Raw genomic sequence first — 24,751 nt, 5'->3', positions numbered from 1 at the left:
ATTTAAAAATGCTAAATTGTACATTGTTTTGAAGATGCTGGACAACAAGATCAATAAAAATTGATTATAGTCCAGCAGTCTAAAGCGCTGCCACTATGAACGATAGATCACTGCTTCGAATGCCGGTCATGCAGCTTGCCATCAGCTGCCGAAGCCCTGAGAGAGCACAGTTGTCCTTGCTGTTTCTCTCTGGGTGGGTACAGTACAGTAGATGGCGCTCTCTCTTTTCCCTCATCACTCCTAGGGTGATGTGGATCAGCACAAGGCTGCGTTTGTGAGCTGATGTATCAGAACCGAGTCGCTGCGCTTTCCTCCGAGCGTTAGCACTGTGATGCTACTCTGTAATGCTACATCATCAGCAGCAGCTCAAAAAGAGGCGGAGTCTGACTTCACATGTATCGGAGGAGGCGTGTGCTAGTCTTTTTAACCCTCATGGTGTTGGAGCATCACTGGTGGTACGGAAAAAAAAGTAGGTCTAGAAAGTTTTATACCAAATTTGATGCTTCTATCACAAAGTTAAGAAAAAAATAAATCATTTTATTATTTGAATTTTACATTTTTCATGCCGTCCCAACATTTTCAAATTTAAGGTCGTATTTAAGAGTGTATTTGAGATAACGTGTGTGTTATTTTTTAGAGAATTCAGCTCTGGAAAAAAAAAATAAGATTTCACTTAAAAATGATGAGTTTCTTTGATTTTACCAAATTAAAAACCTCTGGAATATAATCAAGAGGAAGATGGATGATCACAAACCATCAAACCACCAAACTGAACTGCTTGAATTTTTACACCAGGAGTAAAGCAGCATAAAGTTATCCAAAAGCAGTGTGTAAGACTGGTGGAGGAGAACATGATGCCAAGATGCATGAAAAAAACTGTGATTAAAAAACAAGGTTATTCCACCAAATATTGATTTGAAACTTTATGAATATGAACTTGTTTTCTTTGCATTATTTGAGGTCTGAAAGCTCTGCATCTTTTTTTGTTATTTCAGTCATTTCTCATTTTCTGTAAATAAATGCTCTAAATGAGAATATTTTTATTTGGAATTTGGGATGTATAATTTAGTTTATAGAATTCTGATTCAGAAACTGAAGTGGTCTCTTGTTTTTTTCCCAGAGCTGTATGTCTGTTATTTACCTCTGTGTGTGTGTGAGTGTGTGAGTGTGTGTGTGTTTGGCGTTTGGACGCTGCAGTGGATTATGGGATTACGGTCAGGCAGGTCATGTGACTGGTGTGGTCTGCACTGACCCTGCTTATAGACAGATTACCACGGTGAAGGTGAGGCAACCGCTCCTCTCGTCCGTCTGTTCATCCACCCCTCCATCCATCCGTACACCTGCTGCCCACCTGCCCGCCCACTTCCTGCCCGCCGGACTGCGCCACACCTGAGCGGAGCTCACCTGCAGAGACACACACTTACTATACACACCTGCACCCACAGGAGACTGCACACCTTATACCAACATCATCAGCATCATCTTCATCATTATCATTATCAACATCATCACCGTCGCTGTGATCACTGCTCTCCGTTCTCACCGTGACACACAGGTGAGTTCTCTAAATGATCTTTAACCTCTGATACCTGAGCCCACCTGTCTGCTCTGCAGAGTAAAGTGCTGAAAAAGCTTAGGACACAAAATAATCACATTTTAAAAGGAGATCTTGACTTTTAATAAGGGATTCTATTGTTTTTTGTTAAATCTGTATTTTAAATATCTGTAATTTAATACAAAATGTAAAAATTGGGTTACAAATGGGAGTTTAATTGTTTTAACAGTGTATCACATTCATTTATATCTATGCAAACACTAACTAACATTAACTATCTGTGGCATGAATTTTATTTTATATGGTGCTTAAAAAAAAAAAAAGAACATGCAGAAATGTTGTCCTGAGGCAGCAAATGAAAAACACTGTTTAAATCAGTCAATTTAAAACCTAAATATATTTAATTACATACAGGATTTTTATTATTTAAACATGTTAAAGCATCATATTCATTTTATTAATTGCGGGTATTGTGTATATATATATATATTGGAATATAAGCAGCTTTAGGTAAATTGTGTGTTAATTTGCTGTTGATATATTCAGTGGGGTGAGGACTTAACTCAACTCATATAACTAAAATAACTTTATGTGTAAACTCTTATCTGTACTAAATGTAATTTTGCATGTGTATGTAGTTCCCACTTAATAATAAGATACTATCCTTTAAATAATTTGATTAATCAGATTAATAATACATAAAGGATGCTTGGTCTTTTCACCAGCACACTAAAATGGCTCACATTAAAAAACTCAAGATATACACGGCATTATATTAAAATGTATAAAATACCCTGTTTAAAGCTTTAGAAGGAGATCTCAGGAATATACATTTAACTAAGTATTTATTAATGCTATATGGAGATGCTCTCTTTAAAATGTAGAATGAAACACCTCACCCCCTCTACCTAAAGCCTAGTATATGTGTAGGTCGTAGTCTTGATCATAAATCCCAACAACAGTCTATTTTCATGTCTATTTTGAGTCCATGCTGTTAAAATAGCGTCAGAGTTTATGAATATATCTACACTGATGGGTTTGGTGGTCTGAAAGTGAGGTGTGTTCAGGTACATTTCTTGCGTGTTTCTATTTCGGCGGTGAAAAATACTGACTGTGTGCTCCACTGACTGATTAAAACCCTGACAACAGTCATTCATCAGAGTTCATTCCTATAGGTGCTCCCAGCACTCGTACACCCCCACTCATTAAACACACAAACACACAGATGCACTGCAGAGCACAAACCTGTCTTTTAACTCAACAATAAAGAGAATAAAGAATAAAATAAAATTACTATTCCCTTAAGCGTCAGTACCCTCCATTGAGATGCACAAAAGTGCTGCCCTGTTAAGATACAAACGTGCTAAAGTCAGAGCTCACCTGACTCTTAAAGGAAATGACTACTGGAACACTGATTGGTTTATTTCATGTTACGCCCAAAACTAAACACACTCATGATTAATTAAGAGAATATGATAATGCCTTTTGCGGGTTTGATTGAAGCTGCACAAGGTGTATTTTTTTGTGCCCTCATGATACCAGTGACACACTGACGCCCCAAATCCAATTGTGAGATACGCAATTGACTGCCGGCTATAGGTGGCTAAAATAGGGTACATGGTCTTGCGTTGAACTTGGTGTGTCCTGGTCTTGGTCTTAACTTGGTCTTGCATTAGACTCAACGTGGTCTTGGTTTGGAGGTCCTGACCTTGACTCTGACTCAACTACTATTTAGTCTTGACTCAGACTTGATGTGTCCTAGTCTTGGTCTTGACTTGGACTCAATATTTCCCACTCTTGGTTTTGAATCAGACTCAACATGGCCTTGGTATTGGTCAGGAGGTCTTGGTCTTGACTATGGCTTGATGAGTCTCAGTCTTGGACTAAAATCTGACTTGATGAGTCCCATGCTTGGTCTTGGTCAGAAATCCTTTGTCAGAAAGTCTTGGTCTTGACTTTGACTCAATTACTATAAGTCCTGGTCTTGACTTGGATTAAATGTGTCCTGATCTTGGTCTTGACCTGGGCATGATTACCCTGGTGTTGGCCTTCACTCTGACTCAGTGTGGTCTTGGTCTTGACTCTTAGTTGATGAGTCCCATTCTTGATCTTGGCTCTGACTCAATGAGTCTTGGTCTTGGTCACAAATTCTTTGTCAGGAAGTCTTGGTCTTGACTCGAGTCTTTGATTTGATGAGTCCCGGTCTTGATCTTGGCTTGGATTCAATAAGTACTGGTCCCAGTCTTGGTCTTAACTCTGACTCAACTACAACTTAGTCTCGACTTGGAAGTGATGTCTCCCAGTCTTGATCATGACTCAGACTCGGCATGGTCTTGGTCTTGACTCTTGCTTCTACGACTACAAGTCTTAGTCTTGACTCAATGTGTCCTTGTCTTGGTCTTGACTCTGACTCAATGTGGTCTTGGTCAGGAGGTCTTAGTCTTGACTTGGACGTGATGTGTCCCAATCTTGGTCTTGACTCTGCTTCTACTACGACTCTGCTTCTCACAGTCCAGCTACACACAAAAAGCAATGTGTGAATAAAATAAATATAAAGATAAAATAGAATAGAATATTAGAATAGTAGATAAATACACAACATATTAGTTGAGTAGCAGCAACAAAAAGTCCAGAGTGCATGTTTTGCTGCAGCATCGTGGATGATTGTGAATGAAGTACAGCAGTACAGGTTTTATATTATAGAGTACAGACTACTAATATTCTGTATATATTTGACACTCTGTACGTAAGTGTGGGAATATTATGTTTCTGTTATTTCCTGTTTGGGAAATGATCCACTCTGAACTGATCAGCAGTAGATTTGTAGGATTAAATCGGGCAGAAAAACAGCGTAATGATGATTTCCTCATAGTTTAAATTTGCTTTCAGTTCACACATCTCTCACTGAAGCTCCTCTCCTGCTTCATTACCTACATTACCCTCAGCATCGCTCTGAATCTGCACTATAGCGGAGTAACTGCAGCGTAAAACACTGAGATCATCCCGGAATAAAGAGAAGAAACGTGTTTAAAGGTTTAGATCAGAGAGAAACAGAGCGGAGTTAATCTGCTGCAGCTCAGCGAGAGCAGAGACGTGGCTTAATGTCATGAAGACAATTCCTCGAAACACTGAACAATTACCTCATGTTTCATTATCTGAGCTGTAGAGGAACATTTATACGATAAAAAAACCTCGTAATGATCAGAGCCATGAATAAAAACATGAAATAATCACAGCTAGGTGTGTGTGTATACAGTATAACTGCATTACTGTACGAGTTATTATCAAATACTGTGACTTTTAAGGCAAGGAAAGTTTATTTATATAGCACCTTTCATAAAAAAAAGAAGTCAAATTAAAAAAGAATGTAAAAGAATAACATTAAAATGGAAAAATGGAAATAAAAACTAAAATAAGAATTAAGTATGAAAGATTCAAACATGATTAAAACAAAGAGAAGTAAAATTAATAAAATGTAAAAGAACAACAAAGAATTGGAAATTAAATAAGAATAAAGCATGAATTAACTCATATTCTGTCATGGTCAGAACAGAATAGCAGACAAGCGCAGATACTGATAAAAACAAAATGTGTTTATTATGATAATAAACAGATGAAATCAGGGTCGATACAAAAACAAGGGTGATCACCAGTAGACAGAGCAATGCAGACAAAACCATACCATAAACGAGAGACAGTCCAGAGTTCATACACAAGCAATCCAGTATCAGAGATAATCCAAGAGGCGGTGGTGAAAGTACAGTCCAGGTCATACACAAACAATCCAACATCAAAGGCAGAGGCAAGAATCGGCGTCGAGAAACAAAAAGCAAGGTCATACACAAAGTAAACAGAGACAAGAGATAAGTAACGCTTTGTATGAGGATAACCTACAATACGCGGCGATGAAGTCTGTTTGGCGTGCACCTTTATAGTGCCAGTAATCAGTATTCGGGGCTTCCTGGTGGAAGCAGGTGAGGTGTCACGTGATCAGGTGAGTGCGTGATGTCAGCGGGTGGTGCATTCTGGGTAGTGTAGTTGTTAACCTGAGAACCTCCGTTAGAGCTGGGTGTGGAAGGGACAGAGGAGCTAACAGCACCAGACGTGACAGTACCTCCCCCCGAGGGAGTCGGAACGGAGCCGGAACGGGGACGACCACGACGACGTCCACCCGACGGGCAGGGAGTACCGGCGGGAGGACCAGGCGTAGCCTCAGAGGTGCCGGGCAGGCGGGGGTTGCGAGACTGGGAACCCCTACGTACCGGAGCCGAAGAAGAGAGTGAGCGCTTGGGACGCCCACGGGGTCTAGGAGCAGGCTTACTAGGGTGACGGGCATGAAATTCGGCCAGTAGAGCAGGATCCAGCACGTCACCAGCGGCAACCCAGCAACGCTCCTCAGGGCCGTAACCCTCCCAGTCTATGAGGTACTGGAGCACACCGCCACGCCTGCGTGAATCCAACACCTCTCGAACCGCATAGGTAGACGAATCCTCCCCCTCCACAGCCGCAGGCGGCACGTCATCTGGAACACCCTCAGCAAGCGGACCTGGGACAAGAGGCTTGAGCAGAGAAACGTGGAACGAGTTATGCACTCTGTACTGAGCTGGCAACTCAATCTTATAAGTCACCTCGTTAACCTGAGACAACACCTTAAATGGGCCAATATACTTAGGCAGCAGTTTCCTACAGGCCCCCTCAAACCTCAAGTCCCGGGTCGACAACCACACCCTGTCTCCGGGTTGGTATTGGGGGGTGGTACCACGGTGTCTGTCGGACTGCTCCTTATATTTCCGTAAGACTTCCGAGATCTGCTGATGCGTCTCCTCCCACACCTGCTCACTCCGCTTCATCCAGTCGTCAACAGCGGGAAACTCAGTGGACGACGCTGTCCACGGAGCTAACGGAGGCTGATAACCCAGAATGCACTGAAAGGGAGTGAGACCAGACGTGGAGTTAGTTAAGGAGTTTTGGGCTATTTCAGACCAAATCAAATATTGTGACCACTCAGAAGCATGCTTGAAACAGTATAACCGTAGAAACTTTCCCAACTCTTGGTTTACCCTCTCACACTGACCATTACTAGTGGGGTGAAACCCAGAAGTGAGACTCACGTGTACACCCAAATGTTCAAAAAATGATTTCCATACCCGGGAAGTAAATTGAGGACCTCTATCTGACAAAATGTCCTCCGGGACCCCATAATGTCTGAAAATGTGTGTGTATATAGCTTGGGCGGTCTGAAGAGCAGTAGGAAGTGCAGGAAAAGGGATAAACTTAACTCCCCTAGAAAATCTGTCTACCACTGTAAGGATAGTTGTGTAACCTTCAGATTCAGGTAAATCAGTAACAAAGTCTACAGCAATATGTGACCATGGTCGTTCAGGAACAGGCAGGGGACATAGCTTACCGGCTGGAAGGGTTTTGGGTGTTTTGCATTGTGCGCAGACTGAACAAGAAACTACGAAGGTTTGAACGTCAGCTCGCATGGTTTCCCACCAGTACCGAGCTGAGATTAATTGTAGTGTGCGTGTAACACCTGGATGACCGGAAGTAAGGGCAGCATGTGCCCAGCCAATGAGCTGATCGCGAAACTGTTCAGGTACATAAATCTTGTGAGGAGGGCAACCCTCCGGAATACGTGTGTTAACTTGACTTTTCTGAATGAGATCATCTAGTTCCCATCTAATAGCTGCTACTTTAACAGTGGGTGGCAGAATGGGTTCGGGTTCGGAAGCGTGGCATGTGTCGTCTGGGGAACTAAAAACACGGGATAAGGCATCAGCCTTAGTATTACGGTTACCAGGACGAAATGAAATAGAAAAATTAAAACGGGAGAAAAACAATGACCAACGAGCTTGACGGGGGTTTAGGCGTTTAGCTGTACGGAGATACTCTAGATTCTTGTGATCTGTGAGAACGGTGAATGGGTGTGCAGCACCTTCCAGCCAGTGACGCCACTCTTCTAGAGCTAGTTTTACAGCCAGCAACTCTCTATCCCCTATCCCATAATTACGCTCCGCAGGTGACATTTTCTTTGAGAAGAAAGCTACGGGATGTAATTTGGGCGGTGAACCGCTGCGTTGGGAGAGTACTGCACCAATGCCAGTATTAGAAGCATCAACTTCAACAACAAAAGGTAGATCCGGATTAGGATGTTTGAGAATGGGGGCAGAAACAAAGGCGGCTTTTAACTCTTGGAAAGCCTTGTCAGCTTCAGGAGACCACTTAAGAACTTTGGTGGCATTCTTAGTTAGCGCTGTAAGGGGGGCTGCTATGGCACTAAAGTTGCGTATGAAACGCCTGTAAAAATTCGCGAATCCTAAAAAGCGTTGGAGGTCTTTGATAGATTGGGGAACAGGCCAACTAGTAACGGCATCTACCTTCGAATCATCCATAAGAACTCCCTGGGAGCTGATGACATAGCCGAGAAATGCGACTCTCTGAAGGTGGAACTCGCATTTCTCGGCTTTAGCATAAAGGTTGTTATCTAACAGCTTCTGGAGAACAGAACGAACGTGCTTGACATGTGATTCAAGATCGGGGGAATAGATCAAAATGTCGTCTATAAAAAGTGTTACGTATTTCCCAATCATGTCCCTGAATACGTCATTCATAAATGACTGAAAAACGGCGGGGGCGTTAGCGAGACCATAGCTCATAACTTGATACTCATAGTGGCCATTAGTAGTGGTAAACGCTGTTTTCCACTCGTCCCCCTCCCTAATGCGGATAAGATTATATGCACTGCGGAGATCGAGTTTGGTGAAGTAAGAGGCCGTGCGTAGTTGCTCGAGTGCACTAGGAATGAGAGGCAATGGGTAGGCAAATTTTTTTGTTATAGCATTCAACCCTCTATAATCTATACAAGGTCTCAGTCCCCCGTCCTTTTTCTTCACAAAGAAGAACCCAGAACCGACAGGGGACTTCGACGGCCGAATGAAACCTTGAGCTAACGCTTCGGTAACGTAATCATTCATAGCTTTCTCCTCATCTAAAGTAAGGGGGTAGACCCTAGCTTTGGGTAGGGTGGCACCCTCCACTAGGTCAATGGCACAGTCATAAGAACGATGCGGAGGCAATTTAGTAGCATTCTCTTTGCTAAACACTTCTAAAAAATCTGAATATTCAGGGGGTATAACAATAGGATCAGAAACTTCAGGACTCTCTACAGAAGTTGACTGAATAACTAAACTATCCAGAGCTAAACAATGTTCATGACAGTGAGTAGACCAAACCGTGATATCCCCATCGCGCCAGGAGACAGTGGGATCGTGGGTCTTCAGCCATGGCATGCCCAGGATAACTGGATGCTCGGTGCAGGGAAGCACGAAAAGTGGTAGTTCCTCAAAGTGAAGAGCGCTGGCTTGTAGAGTGATGGGCAGAGTCTGCAGGGTAACCGGCTTGGAGCGGACAGTCTTTCCATCAACAGCATGGATGGCTAATGGACGTAGAAGTTCTCTGGTGGGCACTCCATGCTCCTTAACTAGGTCCTGGCTGATGAAGTTCCCCTCCGACCCGGAATCTACAAGCGCTGGGACAGAGAGCATACCAGTAGGTAACACAATATTAACAGGCAAAGAAAAACATTTAGAGCGAAGGATTGTGTTGTGCTTACGTACCACGTTAGCGCGTGGAGAGCACTCCACGCGCTGTCCCAGGGCTGGAGCTTTCACAGGTCGGGTCAGGAGACCACACTCAGCCTTGAAATGCCCGGCCTCTCCACAATAAAGGCATAGGCGAAGCTGGATTCGTCGCTGCCGCTCCTCAGGAGTTAGCCGGGTTTTCTGGATATCCATGGGTTCTGGGGCAGGCAGCGCAGCTTTCTCTGGAGTGGGAGCGCGGGGCAGAGACACAGAAGTGTGTTGAGTGCGAGGACTGATCTTGGGTCGGCGCGAGAGAAGTTGATCCAACCGGATCGACAGTGAAATGAGCTGATCCAGGGTCAGGGAATCATCTCTGCAGGCTAATTCCCTCTGTATATCTGGATTAAGTCCGCATCTAAACACGTTGATCAACGCAGCGTTATTCCACCCACTACCAGCCGCGAGAGTGCGAAACTCCAGAGCGTAGGAAGCCACCGGCTTCTGACCTTGCTTAAGAGCCAGCAAAAGTTCTCCATTAGACTGTCCATAACGCGAATGATCAAAAACTGAGCGGAAAGTAGCCAAAAAGTCAGTGTAACTAGCCCCAGAAAGGTCTTCCCAAATAGCTGTAGCCCACTCGAGTGCCTTACCAGAAAGCCGTGAGATAATAAAACCGATCTTAGCTTTATCGGTTGTAGGCGGTGAATTACTGAAAAACACGGAGCATTGTAAAAGAAAACCGCTGCATTTTTCCGGATCCCCATCAAACAACTCCGGTTTAGAGACAGAAAATCCAGGCACAGAAGAGTTAGCGTTGGGCATACTGGGGGCAGCTAACGGGCTAGGGCTAGGCTCAGTTACGCCTCTGAGGTGAGCTAGCAGCTCAGCTAGTTGTTGCTGCTGCGTGGTTTGCTGGCGGGCTAGCTCAGAAACAGCTTGGGTCACACCAGCGAGCGTTTGCTGGTGCTGACCGAGTAGCCTCCCCTGGTTGGCTAAACCAGATCTAATAGCCTCAGTATCTGCTATCTGATTTAGTTCGGCCGCGTATTCTGTCATGGTCAGAACAGAATAGCAGACAAGCGCAGATACTGATAAAAACAAAATGTGTTTATTATGATAATAAACAGATGAAATCAGGGTCGATACAAAAACAAGGGTGATCACCAGTAGACAGAGCAATGCAGACAAAACCATACCATAAACGAGAGACAGTCCAGAGTTCATACACAAGCAATCCAGTATCAGAGATAATCCAAGAGGCGGTGGTGAAAGTACAGTCCAGGTCATACACAAACAATCCAACATCAAAGGCAGAGGCAAGAATCGGCGTCGAGAAACAAAAAGCAAGGTCATACACAAAGTAAACTGAGACAAGAGATAAGTAACGCTTTGTATGAGGATAACCTACAATACGCGGCGATGAAGTCTGTTTGGCGTGCACCTTTATAGTGCCAGTAATCAGTATTCGGGGCTTCCTGGTGGAAGCAGGTGAGGTGTCACGTGATCAGGTGAGTGCGTGATGTCAGCGGGTGGTGCATTCTGGGTAGTGTAGTTGTTAACCTGAGAACCTCCGTTAGAGCTGGGTGTGGAAGGGACAGAGGAGCTAACAGCACCAGACGTGACATATAACTTTGGATTTTCCATTCTTTTGATTATTTATCATATTTATCCCATTTCCAACTATATCGAAATCACATTTTCCAGCATAATCATTATTCTGTACAATAGAGAAAACTCTTCCTTTCTTGCTCTTCCTTTCCTGGGGCGATCCTGATGAGTGCCAGTTTTATCATTATAACATATTTGAAGCTCTTTTTTTAGTGACTGCACTTGAGGATACTGTAGAAGTTCCTTAAATTCTTTCATTTTTCTTAACACTTTCACACCCTGCATCCTTTACATTGGACACCATGTATTTCCTTTTTTGACTATTTACTATTTTACTGACAACTAAACCCCCCCAACATTTTTAAGTTATTAAAGTAATTGTAAAGAATATTTACAGTGTTATTGTGTATTATTATTTATTAAGGCCAAAACCTTTACATAGAAACAAAACACTACAAACTCTACGAAAGCTGAAATACTTTGTAATTAATGTATTAATTACTAGTATTTTTTTCTTTACTTAGTTGAGTAGTTGTTGCTTCTCATAATCTGGATTAGAACATTACTCAAATATTCACTATTCACTGTATACCTGTAACTCTACCTCTTCACTACTTTACTTTAACTGATGCTCTCAAACACTTTATTAAGAGACAAGAAATTCAAGTAATTAACTCTTGATGAGTTCAGCACAGCTGTTAACTGAAAGCCTGAATTCCAGGAGACTCTACCTCATAAAACTGACTGAGAAAATCCAGCAGAGATGTTCAAAACTCATCATCTAAACAAGAAAATGTTTATTCTTTATATATTTTAGTTTGAATGAGTTTAACATTAATCTACATTTGAGTGGTACTGTATATATGCTGTATATTTAATTTTCTTGCTTTTTAATGATTAATTTGATGTATTTATGTGCGCGGATCCCACTGCTGCCCTCTATAGGTGACCTGAGTAAGAACACAGGGCACTACTGGACATGTTTTAAGGAGTGATTACCGATGAGCGTGGGCAGCACTGATTAATCTCATTTGGCTTCTACTGAACATCCTCTTCAGCTTCTGCTTTTTCCTGTTCAGGCTTTCCCTCCGCCTACTAACAGTACTGAGAAACCGGGGAGTCCTGAACTTCTACTGACCTTCAGTACAGGTCGAAAAAATTGGACTCATTCAGTGTTTTTATGCTTTATTTCTTTATTTGATGTATTTTCTACATGTAGATTAATATTAAAGACATGAAAACGATTAAGGGACACATAGTTAAGGGGAATTCTGTAGTATAAAAGTATTAAAGAGTATAAAAGTGTTTTTCCTCCACATTAATCTCCTGATCTAAAGCTGATGAACTGAGATGGTGATTTGAGGTGATTTAATTGGGATGAGCTGGAGCTCATCCCAAGAAAAGCAGCAGCTATTGTTCAGCACCTCCAGAAACTCCTTCCTTCTTCAAGACGCTGAGAAAACTATTCCAGGTGACTCTCCCTCATGAAGATACTGAGATTAAAATATTTTTACACCAAGAGTCTGCAGATCTGAACTCAAACATTCATCTGATATTTATTTAGAAGAATCTAAAGTAGAAAATAAACAGATTCTAGATTGTTTAACCAGCTTAAATATAGTATTTACTATTAAATTTACAATAAAAACACACTAAATGAGAAGAGGTGTGTCCAAAATTTTGACTGGTACTGTATCTACAGTAAGGTTTTGTGTTGCAGCATAGTCGTTTATATTTCATACAAACATTGTGTTGTAAAGGTTATGATTTAATAAAATGCTTTCAGAAATTTTAGAAATTAGAACGGTACCATCATATAAGAGCAGATAAATGTTTTACTAATCCCAAAATTCACCAAATACAAGAATTACAGAAATGAAAATCAATATCAACATCTCCTTGATTGATAAGTGCACAAAACATCCAAAGAAATACATTTCTCCAGTCTTTTAAATCTTTCAAATGGATTTTCCAAGAAAGAATTGGACCATTCTCACCAAGTCTGGCTGACAGAGTCCTTAGAAGTCCATAGAAATCCTAAAAAATTGCTTTGGCCGTGAAAAAACTTCAGTGAAAATGTAAAAAAAAATTAGAAAAACAAGAACTTTTCTTAAAAAAAATAAAAAATAAAAAAACTGAACAAAACTTCAATTAGTACAAACAAGGACCAAGATTTTTCTAACGCAAACATCATTAAAACACTTACGTTGAAATTTCATTTTTACCACATGGCTTCCATCTTTGATGGCTTGTAATCTGGGGTAAATAACCAGTACTGCCCCCAAAGGTCAGGGGAGGAATTACAACTACAAAAGAAATGTGACCACTGTCACAGAGTAACAATACATTTTAAATCAACATTTACTCCAGTTAATACACATATTATTACACATATGTTCACCTTACTATTTTAATCCATCCTGTAAAATATCACAGTAATGTTCTGCATTGTAGATTAATACTAAACTCATCACAACTATGAAGAAAAACTTCTGGAATTATTAAGTAAACAAAAAAACAGAATATGTTTTATATTTTACATTCTTTAAAGTAGTTCCTCTTGTTTAGATGATCAGTTTTGAACATCTCTGCTGGATTTTCTCAGTCAGTTTTATGAGGTAGAGTCTCCTGGAATTCAGGCTTTCAGTTAACAGCTGTGCTGAACTCATCAAGAGTTAATTACTTGAATTTCTTGTCTCTTAATAAAGTGTTTGAGAGCATCAGTTAAAGTAAAGTAGTGAAGAGGTAGAGTTACAGGTATACAGTGAATAGTGAATATTTGAGTAATGTTCGAATCCAGGTTATGAGAAGCAAGGTGTCAATCCAAAAATAAATATTTTTTAATAACATTAAAGAAAGTTTCCTCAAGTGCAGTAGCAAAAAATACCATCAAAACCATTCTAATGATGGAACTGGCACTCATCAGGGCCACCCCAGGAAAGGATAGAAGAGTGAGAGTTTCCTCTGTTGTACAGAATAAGTTTATTAGAGTTTCCAGCCTCAGAAACTGCAATTTTTTGGTCTGTATTTAGGTTTGTTTAACACTGTTTTTAAGTTACTACATGATTCATTATGTATTCCTTCATAATCTGATAGATCACTTCACTGTTCATTTACAATGTAGGAAACATAAATAAGTAAAAACACTGAATGAAAAGTATTAGCTTAAAAATACTATTCTAATGTATGTTTTGCAGGTCTAGGATGTTTTTTTTTTACATGAAAAGAATGAGATGTTTTCTAGAAAATATCTGTGTTTAATGCTCAGTGTGAGAGCTCTTATCTGATCTTAAGTAACAGAGGTTAAGCTCCTGTAATGCACTTATAAAGCCTTAACTAATCAGTAGCTCGTAATTAATGGGCAGCTCATTATGAACACACACGGCTGTGCTTTTATACGGGTTTATACAGTATATGGCATATATGGTAAGTATTAATTAGGGTATAATATGCACAGTGTAGTGTGATAATACAAAGCAACTCATCACATTGTGTTAGTTTAAGTAATTAAGTCATGGGACAGATGCTGATTTTTAAGAAATCAAAGGTTTTAAAAAGAGATTTTTATGCTTTTGTTGGAGTAACTGTCTCTACTGTCCAAATAAGTAATTATACAAGAAGTTGGAACATTGCTGGGAGAAAATATATTATTTATGCATAACATAAGCATTAGTGAGGTTAGTGAGCTGGGTAGAATACTCACCCCAGTATTATAGAGTATTGTATGGAGCCCCTTCAGTCCAGAAAAACACAGTACCACTTAATATTGAGGGCTTTATAAGCAGAACAGTCCTAATTTATATATATATATATATATATATATATATAGTGGATACACCGTACACTATATATATAGTGGAGTGAAGAAGTATTTGTATTAATCTACAATACAGAACATTAAAACTTTTGATTGGTGCTGTATATATGCTGTATATTTAATTTTCTTGCTTTTTAATAATTAATTTGATGTTTTATTAATTTGTGGCGCATGCATCACTCTGAGGCCCTCTATAGGTGACCTCAGTATGAACTCAGGGCACTTTTTTTTGTCATCCTTACATTTTTCACATTAACTTTAATATCAGACAAATATAAATATGAATCAGGAAATCACTTAAATAGAATCTGTCTGACAACATGAAGCAGATAAAAGATCTCAGATAAAAGCAGCACATTATTAATATTAGTATTAAACCCCCATCTGAAGAAACTCGACAACAGATGAGAAGAAAACTAAATCAGTCTGAAAAAATTATTAAATTATTTATTTCTAAAGCTTTGGGACTCCAGAGAACCACAGTGATTCACTATTATTCACTAATGGAGAAAATGCAAATGGAACAGTGGTGAACCTTCCCAGGAGTGACTGGCCGACCAAACAAAATTACTCCAAAAGGGCATGAAGAACTCATCCAGGAGGAACAACACAGTAAATCATTAGCATAATTTTTATTTTAATATGTGTTTCAGGTGGCGATGGTCGGCGAGTGGGGATGAGGAGCCATGGGTCACTCCCGAATCACCTTCATGGCTCTCAGGACTCAGTTCTCCAGGCCCCGCCCCTTCCTCTCACCTGTGCTTCACCTGCTCTCTCTCTGGCTGCTCCTGTGCCCGTGTGTGGGTGGGCCGGCCCGTGCCCCTCTCCTGGCGGGGCAGCCGTTCCTGGTGCTGTGGGGCGTCCCCAATAAGGACTGTCTGGGGCGTCCGGACCCGGCGAGTTTGGGGATGGAGTGGGAGGGGCGGGTGGCGCTGTTTTATGAGGACTCTCTGGGGCTGTACCCGTATTTCACCGCTGATGAACAGTCGGTTAACGGAGGCCTGCCGCAGCACACCAGCCTGGACCTCCACCTGCAGAAGGTGGAGGGGGATCTGACGGCCGGTCTGCCCCAGGCAGGAGCTCCCGGGCTGGGGGTGCTGAGGTGGGAGGAGTGGGCGCCTCAGTGGAGCAGAAATAAGGGGAAGCAGAGGAGATACCTGGAGGAGTCCAGAGCTCTGCTCCGGGGATTCTTCCCCGACTGGAGTCCGGAGGAGGTGGAGAAATGGGCTCAGGTATATATATATTCTACATATAAGATAAGATAGCCTTTTATTATCACACTCATCCCACATGCATTGTTTCAGCAGCATAAACAATAGAAGAAAAAGTGCAAAGAGTATAAAAAATGTAATAATAAAAAGATACCTTGACAGGAAAACAAGAGTAGATACACATCTGTTATCTAAACAAAATAAACAAATAAATCCACAAATTTACAAGTGATAATAAAAAAAATAGAAAAAGAAATACTAGATATGAGATTGATGAGAAAAACAAACTGCACACATCCCAGAAATGACTATTGCTGATTACATGTACTAATACTGCACATAATATCAGTACAGTATATTCTAGTGCACCTCAAAAAAAATAGAATATAAATTTTTAAAAAGTTACGTTATTTCAGTCATTCAAAATTCATCAAAGTGTGAAAATCATACACTATATAGATGTACAGTATTACACACAGAGAGATCTACATCCCTATCAAGATGGGATTAGTTTCTCAGGGGGTTTCTGGGGTAATTTTGTCTTTTATTGGGGTTTTCTCGGTCACATGACATCGCAGAGTTCAGTAGCTCCTCCATTTCCACTCGCTGTTGTGTTTTTAACGTGGATCTCCGTGGAAACTGTTGCACGATGTGCAGCAGTGGACAAATATCTATTTTATTAAAGGTGAGGAGACGAAACTCAGAGATGTGCGTCCGGACGGGACTAAAATTACCGGAGGAGCACGGAGTTCAGAGAAAAACAGTAGATAATTCAGCCTGTAATTTTCTCAGAGGACGTCTGAGAAAAACACCTACATGATCGTTCTGGACGGGAATAAAATCACAGAGAAAAGAGAAAACTAATCCTGTCCAGATAGGGCTTATTTTAAGAATGTATTTCTTTTATAATTAATGATTATGGATTACAGCCAATGAAAACCCAAAAATCATCAATTGGTCTTATATAATATTCTAATTTTCTGAGACATGAGAATTTTTGAGTTTTCATTGACTGTAAGCTTAATAATCAACAATAAAATAAGTAAATGCTTAAAATAGATCACTCTGTGTTTAATACATCTATATAATATATGAGTGTCACATTTTCAACTGAATTACTGAAACATAGTAATATTCTATTTTTTGAGATGAACCTGTAACTAAGGTGTCATTAAATTCATTAAATTTTACATACTATTAATTTAAGCGCTAATGCAAATCTGATGATGTTTGAGGTCAAATTCATGCAGAAATACTGAAAATTCTAAATGGTTCACAAACTTTAGACCACTGCTGCTATATTTAGAGAAAATGACATAATTTCCTGTGTTTTCCAGGTGGATTTTGAAGCAGCAGCCCAGTCCATCCTAATGGAGACCCTGAGAGAGCTGAAGAGGCTCCGCCCACAGAGGCTATGGGGCGTGGCTCCATATCCAAGCTGCTACAACTCTGACCCCGCCCAGATGCAGCTGGCCAATTACACGGGGCGCTGCCCGGCCGCGGAGATGGCGTTAAACGATGAGATGATGTGGCTCTGGAAACGAAGCTCCGCCCTATACCCAATCCTATCACTGGAGAAACAGCCTGAGGGGACCAAGGGGGCGTGGCTTTACGCGTCCAACCAGATCAGAGAGGCCCTGAGAGTGGCGGCTCTTGCAGGGTCAACTTCTGATCTTCCTGTCTTCCCATTGGTCAAGAGTGTGTACGCCTCATCTCGTACATTTCTCTCAGAGGTAACTTATGCTAACGTGCTATCACGCTAACATGCTAATGTGTATAACTGGTGTTTTGTTTATGCTATACACTCGTTTTCATCCTTTTTTTTATACATACACCTGTTTACCTGCTCGACTGATTTACTCAGTTTCAGAAATGCTTTCTCAGGACAGGCACCCAAGAAAAAAAAAGAAATAACACAGTTGTTTTGGATCGCACTCGTTTACTTTTTTTACGTTTTTTTTTTTATCCCTTGTTACTCACATTTAGTCCTATTCATTTTTGCTCTTAACTCTCTTCTGTGGCCTGACAACCACCAAAATGCATGTATTTATTAGGTCCTCAAACTCTAATCATCATAAACCAGTCATACTGGAATGAAAAAACACCTGGTTCACCACAGCAACCACCTAGCAAAGCAACACGGTAGCAACTAACAGCTACAGTGTTTTAAAACCTTAGCAACCAATAGCTATATTACAGCAAACAGCTGAAAACACTTTAGCAACCAGACAGCAACCATTAAAGAAAATCTTAGCATCCACCTAGGATACCATGGTGACTGCCTAGCAACACCAGAGCAACACCACTCAGTGACACCATAGCAACCACCTGGGATACCAAACCAAATAAGTGTGAATCTGTTTTGCAGTTTTAGGGGTATGACACACAAAATGCATTATGCATTTACTATAATTCTTGAAACAGACATCACTAATGGAATCACTCTAAAAACCTTGAAATTGTATTTAAAATATACATATATTTATATATGCATTATATTTACATTACATTTATATTTATATATGTGTGTGTGTGTGTGTCAGGCTGACCTGGTGAATACCGTAGGTGAAAGTGCTGCCATGGGAGCCTCAGGAGTCATCATCTGGGAAAAATCCATCCCTGCAAAAACACAGGTACCAATTTATTCATCTATTTATCTATATTTCTTACTTTAATGTATTACATAAAATATACAGTGGCTTGCAAACCTGTCCATACCCTTTTCCACATTTTGTAATCTTACAATCACAAACTTAAATATATTTTATTGAGATTTTTAATTAATTGACCAAGAAGTCCTTCCACCTGAGCTGTGGATCTCTGCAGCTCCTCCAGAGTGACCATGGGCCTCTTGGCTCTTCTTGCTGGATCTGTCAGTTTGGGTAGATCTAGTTCATGTCTTGGTTTGTTGTAGGTTTGTAGAAACAGTTGTAGAATAGTTTTTTCTTCATTATTGGATGATGGATTGATGGAACAGAGCTGCTTGGGATGATTAAAGCTTGGGAGATGTTTTTATAACCTAACCCTGCTTTAAACTTCTTCTCCACAACTTTACTGTGTCTCTGACCTTTATGTCTGGTGAGTTTGTTCATGGTCTTTATGATGCTGTTTGGTCACTAGTTTTCACTAACAAACAACTAAGGCCTTCACAGAACAGCTGTATTTATACTGAGACTAAATTACACACATCTGGATTAACTCTATTAGCTCATTAGCTAATTAACTTGACAATTATGTGCTACTTTGTGGTGGTCTGTCACTTAAAATCTCAATAAAATATAATTTAGGTATGTGGTTGTAAGGTGACAAAATGTGAAAAAGCTGAAGGGGTATGAATACTTTTGCAAGCCACCATACACAAAAATATTTTTAATTATATTAATAAATCTTCACCTGTGTCCATCAGAAGACCTGCTCTGAGCTCAGCTCCTACGTACGGGAGGTTCTCGGTCCGTACGCCGTCAACGTAACCACGGCGACCCGTCTCTGCGGCGTCTCACTGTGTCAGGGGCGTGGCCGATGCGTCCGCAAGAAACCAGAAGACCCCGTCTACCTCCACCTTCCCTCCGCCCACTTTCTCCTAATGACCAATGGCGTGGAGGGAATCCGGGCGACGGGGACACTTCCGCCTGCCTATCTGGACACGTGGAGGCGGGACTTCCGCTGCCAGTGGTTCGAGGCGTTGGAGGGGGCAGCCGCCGATCAGGAGTCAGGGGGGCTGGACGTTAGACGCCAGAGGCCGCCGCCCACAGTAAAGCCCCCCTCTGATATTGTTCAGACTGAGGGGACCGTGGCGACCACCACGACTTCTCCGCAACAGCAACCAGCAGCCAGCGGATGCCCCGCCCACAACGTGCCCGTTATAGTTCTCTCTGTGCTGCTGATCATCAGCCTCGCTAACCTCAACCTCACCTGTGCACAGGTGAGACGCACAAGATGACCAGACTGGCCTTGATTTTGTATTAAAATACATTATAATATGACAGACTTCAGAACTTCTAATCTCCTAACGTAGGAAACTGTAGGAGCAAGAACTGGATGTCTGCTCTGAATTAACTACTAACCTGCAGTGAGTGAAGGAAGGGGGCGGGGCCTCGGTTGGATTATCCTATGAAAACTCCTTTTCTGTCGTCTCTTGGTCTATTTGTAAATATATACTGTATATATATATATATATATATATATATATATATATATATATATATATATATATATATATATATATATATATATATATATATATATATATATATATAGCTGTGATTGGTCCACTGGCCAACAGTATAGGGAAGACTTGTGGGGACATCATTAGAGACTTTATTAAAGAGGAGGCGGGCCACTATGACCACTGTATGAATGGGATTTCTTGTAACGCAAATCATGGTGCCTAGTCCTGCCCCCACCCCGTTAGGAAAATCAATTTATGTTTCTGCATCAAACCTACACTGTAACCCGACATGCACCTCCCCAGAAATGCACCTGCATGACACGAACATCAGCAGCTGTGATTGTGCTACTGAAGAAGACGAGATATGGAGATGTGCGCAGGCGCAGCAGCCATAACAAGCCGAAATATGTAGTTTATTGTGCATTATTATAAATTTGTTTCTAAAAATGACAATCCGACATTTGTTTTTTAGTATTTTGAACCCTTCCCATTCAGACAAATGGAAGGCTGGCCTTGCATAACTGGAAATAAGCACTTAATCACGTTGCAAAGATAAACTGACATGTCTATAAGGACTTTAAAGTCACATGATTACACAAACATGTACATTTCTTTTTCATTTCTTCACAGAAATTATAACAAATAAGCTTGTAATAACATTTTAAACCAACTCAATCTGCACCAAAGTTATTCTTTGTGATGCTGTTTTATTTATTTATGGGTAAATGAGGGAATCTTTAATTTGGAACAGCCTTAAATGACGTAGTAACAGATTTCACACAGGTATAAAAGATACTGGGTCTGTGAATAAAATGTGATCATACTAAAAAAATGTATAACTAAAAATACTGTGCAGAAGTGTGGCCAGTATCAGATAAGTGATGGTATAATTATCATGATATTATTCTCCACATCATACAGCGATCAGCCATAACATTAGTACCATTAAAGGACTAATATTGTCTCAGACCACCTCCTGAAGGGATCTTTTAGATAACGAATGTTACTGGTCAATAGTATTAATGTTATGGCAGATCTTTGTAAATGTGATATTAGTAAAGATTCTGGTTACCAGAGTATCATGGCCTTAATCAAACAAGATAAACCAGTAGCATTTTACTGCAATATTTAATATCGAGGCACTGTTCGTTGTTTCAGGTGAAAGACTAAAAAACATTTTTCTTGTTACTGAATTATTGCACTTTCTATATTGTGTATTTTGTACTATTTTGATGAAAATTGTGGAAAAACACTGTTTTGTTCTGTTTTAGAGGTAATAATCATAATAACTGAGGAGGAACAGTAGATAAACAGTGACTGTATACAGACTGTATTAATGTAATACTTTTCATGTTTCATAAAACTTTGAAAAAATAAAATAAAATAAATAAATGAATGGTATCTGGACAATCCTTTTTATACACTGTTGATCATAATACGTTCTGCATAACACAGTTAATTAAGAATAATAATTGTATCATACCTTTTACAGTGTTGCAGCTGAAACCCCATTGCAACAATGTAGCAACACCTATTCTACAATCTAATGAAATCATAGCAACCTCTGAGCAACATCATTGTAACCCCGTAGCAACCACCTGGAATAGTAACCACCAGGAATACTAAAGCAACCAGAGCAACCACCAAGCAACATCTCAGTAAGCCCCTAGCAACCATATAGCGACATCATAGCAACCACCTGGCAACACCAATTTTACAATTCTAGCAACATTTTAGCAACCACCAAGCAACATCTCAGTAACCACCAAGCAACCACCAGCAATAGTAACCACCAGGAATACTAAAGCAACCAGAGCAACCACCAAGCAACATCTCAGTAACCACCAAGCAACCACCAGCAATAGTAACCACCAGGAATACTAAAGCAACCAGAGCAACCACCAAGCAACATCTCAGTAACCACTAAGCAACCATAAAGCGACATCATAGCAACCACCTGGCAACACCAATTCTACAAATCTAGCAACATTATAGCAACCACCAAGCAACATCTCAGTAACCACCAAGCAACCACCAGCAATAGTAACCACCAGGAATACTAAAGCAACCAGAGCAACCACCAAGCAACATCTCAGTAACTACCAAGCAACTACCAGCAATAGTAACCACCAGGAATACTAAAGCAACCAGAGCAACCACCAAGCAACATCTCAGTAACTACCAAGCAACTACCAGAGATAATAAGCAACCATTTAGCAACATCATAGCGACCAATTGGCAACAGCCATTGTACAAATCTAGCAACATCATAACAACCACCTAGCAACATCATAGTAACCAGCAAGCAACCACCAGCAATAGTAACCACCAGGAATACTAAAGCAACCAGAGCAACTACCAAGCAACATCTCAGTAACCACCAAGCAACCACCAGAGATAATAAGCAAACAAATAGCGACATCTGAGCAACCACCTGGCAACACCAATTCTACAAATCTAGCAACATTTTAGCAACCACCAAGCAACATCTCAGTAACCACCAAGCAACCACCAGCAATAGTAACCACCAGGAATACTAAAGTAACCAGAGCAACCACCAAGCAACATCTCAGTAACCACCAAGCAACCACCAGCAATAGTAACCACCAGGAATACTAAAGCAACCAGAGCAACTACCAAGCAACATCTCAGTAACCACCAAGCAACCACCAGAGATAATAAGCAAACAAATAGCGACATCTGCGCAACCACCTGGCAACACCAATTCTACAAATCTAGCAACATTTTAGCAACCACCAAGCAACATCTCAGTAACCACCAAGCAACTACCAGAGATAATAAGCAACCATATAGCAATATCATAGCAACCACCTGGCAACACCAATTCTACAAATCTAGCAACATCATAGCATCCATCAAGCAACATCTCAGTAACCACCTAGCAACCACTAGGGATAATAAACAACCCTAAAGCAATATCATAGCAACCACCTAGCAAAACCATACCAAATCCCTTGCTACGTCACAGCCTTTCAATTGTAACCACCTGGAATACTTTGGCAACCATCTAGGTAAACCATATCAACCTCCTGAGATACTTCTGTACAATTAATACTTAACAACTCTCAAGCAACCACCTGAAATAGTAAATCATGCTGAAACATCATAGTAAAGTACAAATACTTTGTTACCTTACTTACGTATAAATGTAGGTTATCTATACTTTACTGGAGTAATTATTTTACATTTTCACAGAATTAAGTAGTGCACTATAGGACTCTGTGGGCGTGGCCTAAGCTTTTGTTTTTATTTGGCTTTATTTCTTTCCCCTTACATTAGTTTTACTTTATACTAAAAGTAGTTTTGAATCCAGTACTTTTTTAATTAACACTTTTACTTAAAGAGTAAAAAGCTTGAGTTGATACTTTTTTATCCTCTACAGAAGTATTTTATTAAACTCTAAAAAAAAGTATCTAAAATATACTTCTACCTGCAGAGTAATGAATGGAGATACTTTATTAGTTTTTACATCTTCGCTTGAGAATGCTTAAACGTATAAGTATAAGTTGTGAGGTGTTATCTTGTGAGGGAGACCGGACACTGGTGGGCCTCCCCTTTGAACTCTTTTAATTTACTACGTATACTTTGACTGTAGTCGTGAAGCTGCAGAGCAGATTACTCAACTCAACATCTGATAGCGTTCGTGGTTAAAACGTTCTTTCATCCGTGTGATACAGTGTTACACACAGATACATATATGCAAATATCCGTGAGAAATAAGCGTGTTGTAGCCTGACTTCAAACAGAGCTTTACCTGCACCAACAAAAACACGTACACAACTGTTTATCTAAACAAGCGAGCGCATGAATGCGGACATAACTGCAACACACACGCACACACACACACACACGCGCGCGCAGGTGAGACGGTGATAAGTGTACGATCAGATGTGCTGAATGTTGCAGTGCCGGTCAGCTCCACCTCTATCAGCCCATCTGTCCAAACTAAACCCCTAATCTCATGTTTAGTCTCTGGTTTATCCGTAATCTGGGACTGAGACACGGATCTAACCACGTTTACCCTCCAACCGGAACCTTCATCTGCACCATCTGCACCACCAGCCAACTGCATCAACCACAATAAACAACTATAATAAACTATAAACACCTAAACGCTGCTGCAGAAGTGTACAAAATATAATAAAGCTGTTACTCTGCATCACAACACAAATTACACAAAGCAAATTCAGATTAAATCTAAATTAGCAAACAGAGAAAAGCAAAGGTGTGAAAAGGTGTGCTGACATTTATTACTCATAGAGGTATAGATACTGGGTTTAAGGGTGTTTTCACGCCTGCACTATTTGTTCCGGTTAAAATGAACTCTGTGAAGCGGTTTGCAGGCTCGTAGCCAGCATTGTGATGGGGGGGATCTTTTTCCCCCAAAAGTGGACTTCATTTGGCTCTCTACTCCAATGCCCCCTAAATACACGAGCACACTTCAAACCTTTTAATTTAGACATATTTTATTTATTATAAGTTTGTTGTGAATCTGTTGTTGCTGTCCTTATTTGTTCGTCTGTATTTTATATATGGCCGTAAAATACACCCTAGCTTGATCGTCAGCATTGCAAAGTGAGTGACTGAATGTTACTGTCACTTAACCTACATTTCTTAAAAATCAACTAAATTTGGGGTGGCTGAGGGGGGGTGGGGGTTGATGGGGGGGATCGAACGAACCCTTCCATCCCCCCTGGCTACGGGCCTGGGTTTGTTCTCTTGTGGTGAGAACGTGATCTGGTCTCGATCCGACCCAGAGATCAAATATACTCCTACGTATAAACATAA

At 40.6% G+C, this 24,751-nt stretch overlaps 1 protein-coding gene across 1 annotated transcript; it reads left to right on the top strand.

Annotated features, from left to right (window-relative positions):
- Positions 1-1,280: 1,280 nt before the first annotated feature.
- si:dkey-72l14.3 (Glyco_hydro_56 domain-containing protein) lies at positions 1,281-19,925 on the top strand. Its single transcript, XM_022666124.2, has 5 exons — positions 1,281-1,555; positions 15,217-15,795; positions 17,112-17,507; positions 18,318-18,407; positions 19,181-19,925. Exons 2-5 carry the CDS (start codon positions 15,250-15,252, stop codon positions 19,712-19,714), a joined length of 1,566 nt encoding a protein of 521 aa, XP_022521845.1. The 5' UTR covers positions 1,281-1,555; positions 15,217-15,249; the 3' UTR covers positions 19,715-19,925.
- Positions 19,926-24,751: the final 4,826 nt, after the last annotated feature.

This window comes from Astyanax mexicanus, chromosome 12 (assembly GCF_023375975.1).
Source record: "Astyanax mexicanus isolate ESR-SI-001 chromosome 12, AstMex3_surface, whole genome shotgun sequence".
NCBI classification, from domain to species: Eukaryota; Metazoa; Chordata; class Actinopteri; order Characiformes; family Acestrorhamphidae; genus Astyanax; species Astyanax mexicanus.
This window is presented reverse-complemented; position numbering and strand designations above follow the sequence as displayed.

Bases quoted from the DNA above. Each gene is read 5' to 3' on its own strand.
- si:dkey-72l14.3 (XM_022666124.2), top strand. From the start codon at position 15,250: ATGGGTCACTCCCGAATCACCTTCATGGCTCTCAGGACTCAGTTCTCC. The intron at 15,796-17,111 runs GTATATATATAT...TGTGTTTTCCAG, and splicing joins AGGTGGAGAAATGGGCTCAG to GTGGATTTTGAAGCAGCAGC. The intron at 17,508-18,317 runs GTAACTTATGCT...TGTGTGTGTCAG, and splicing joins CTCGTACATTTCTCTCAGAG to GCTGACCTGGTGAATACCGT.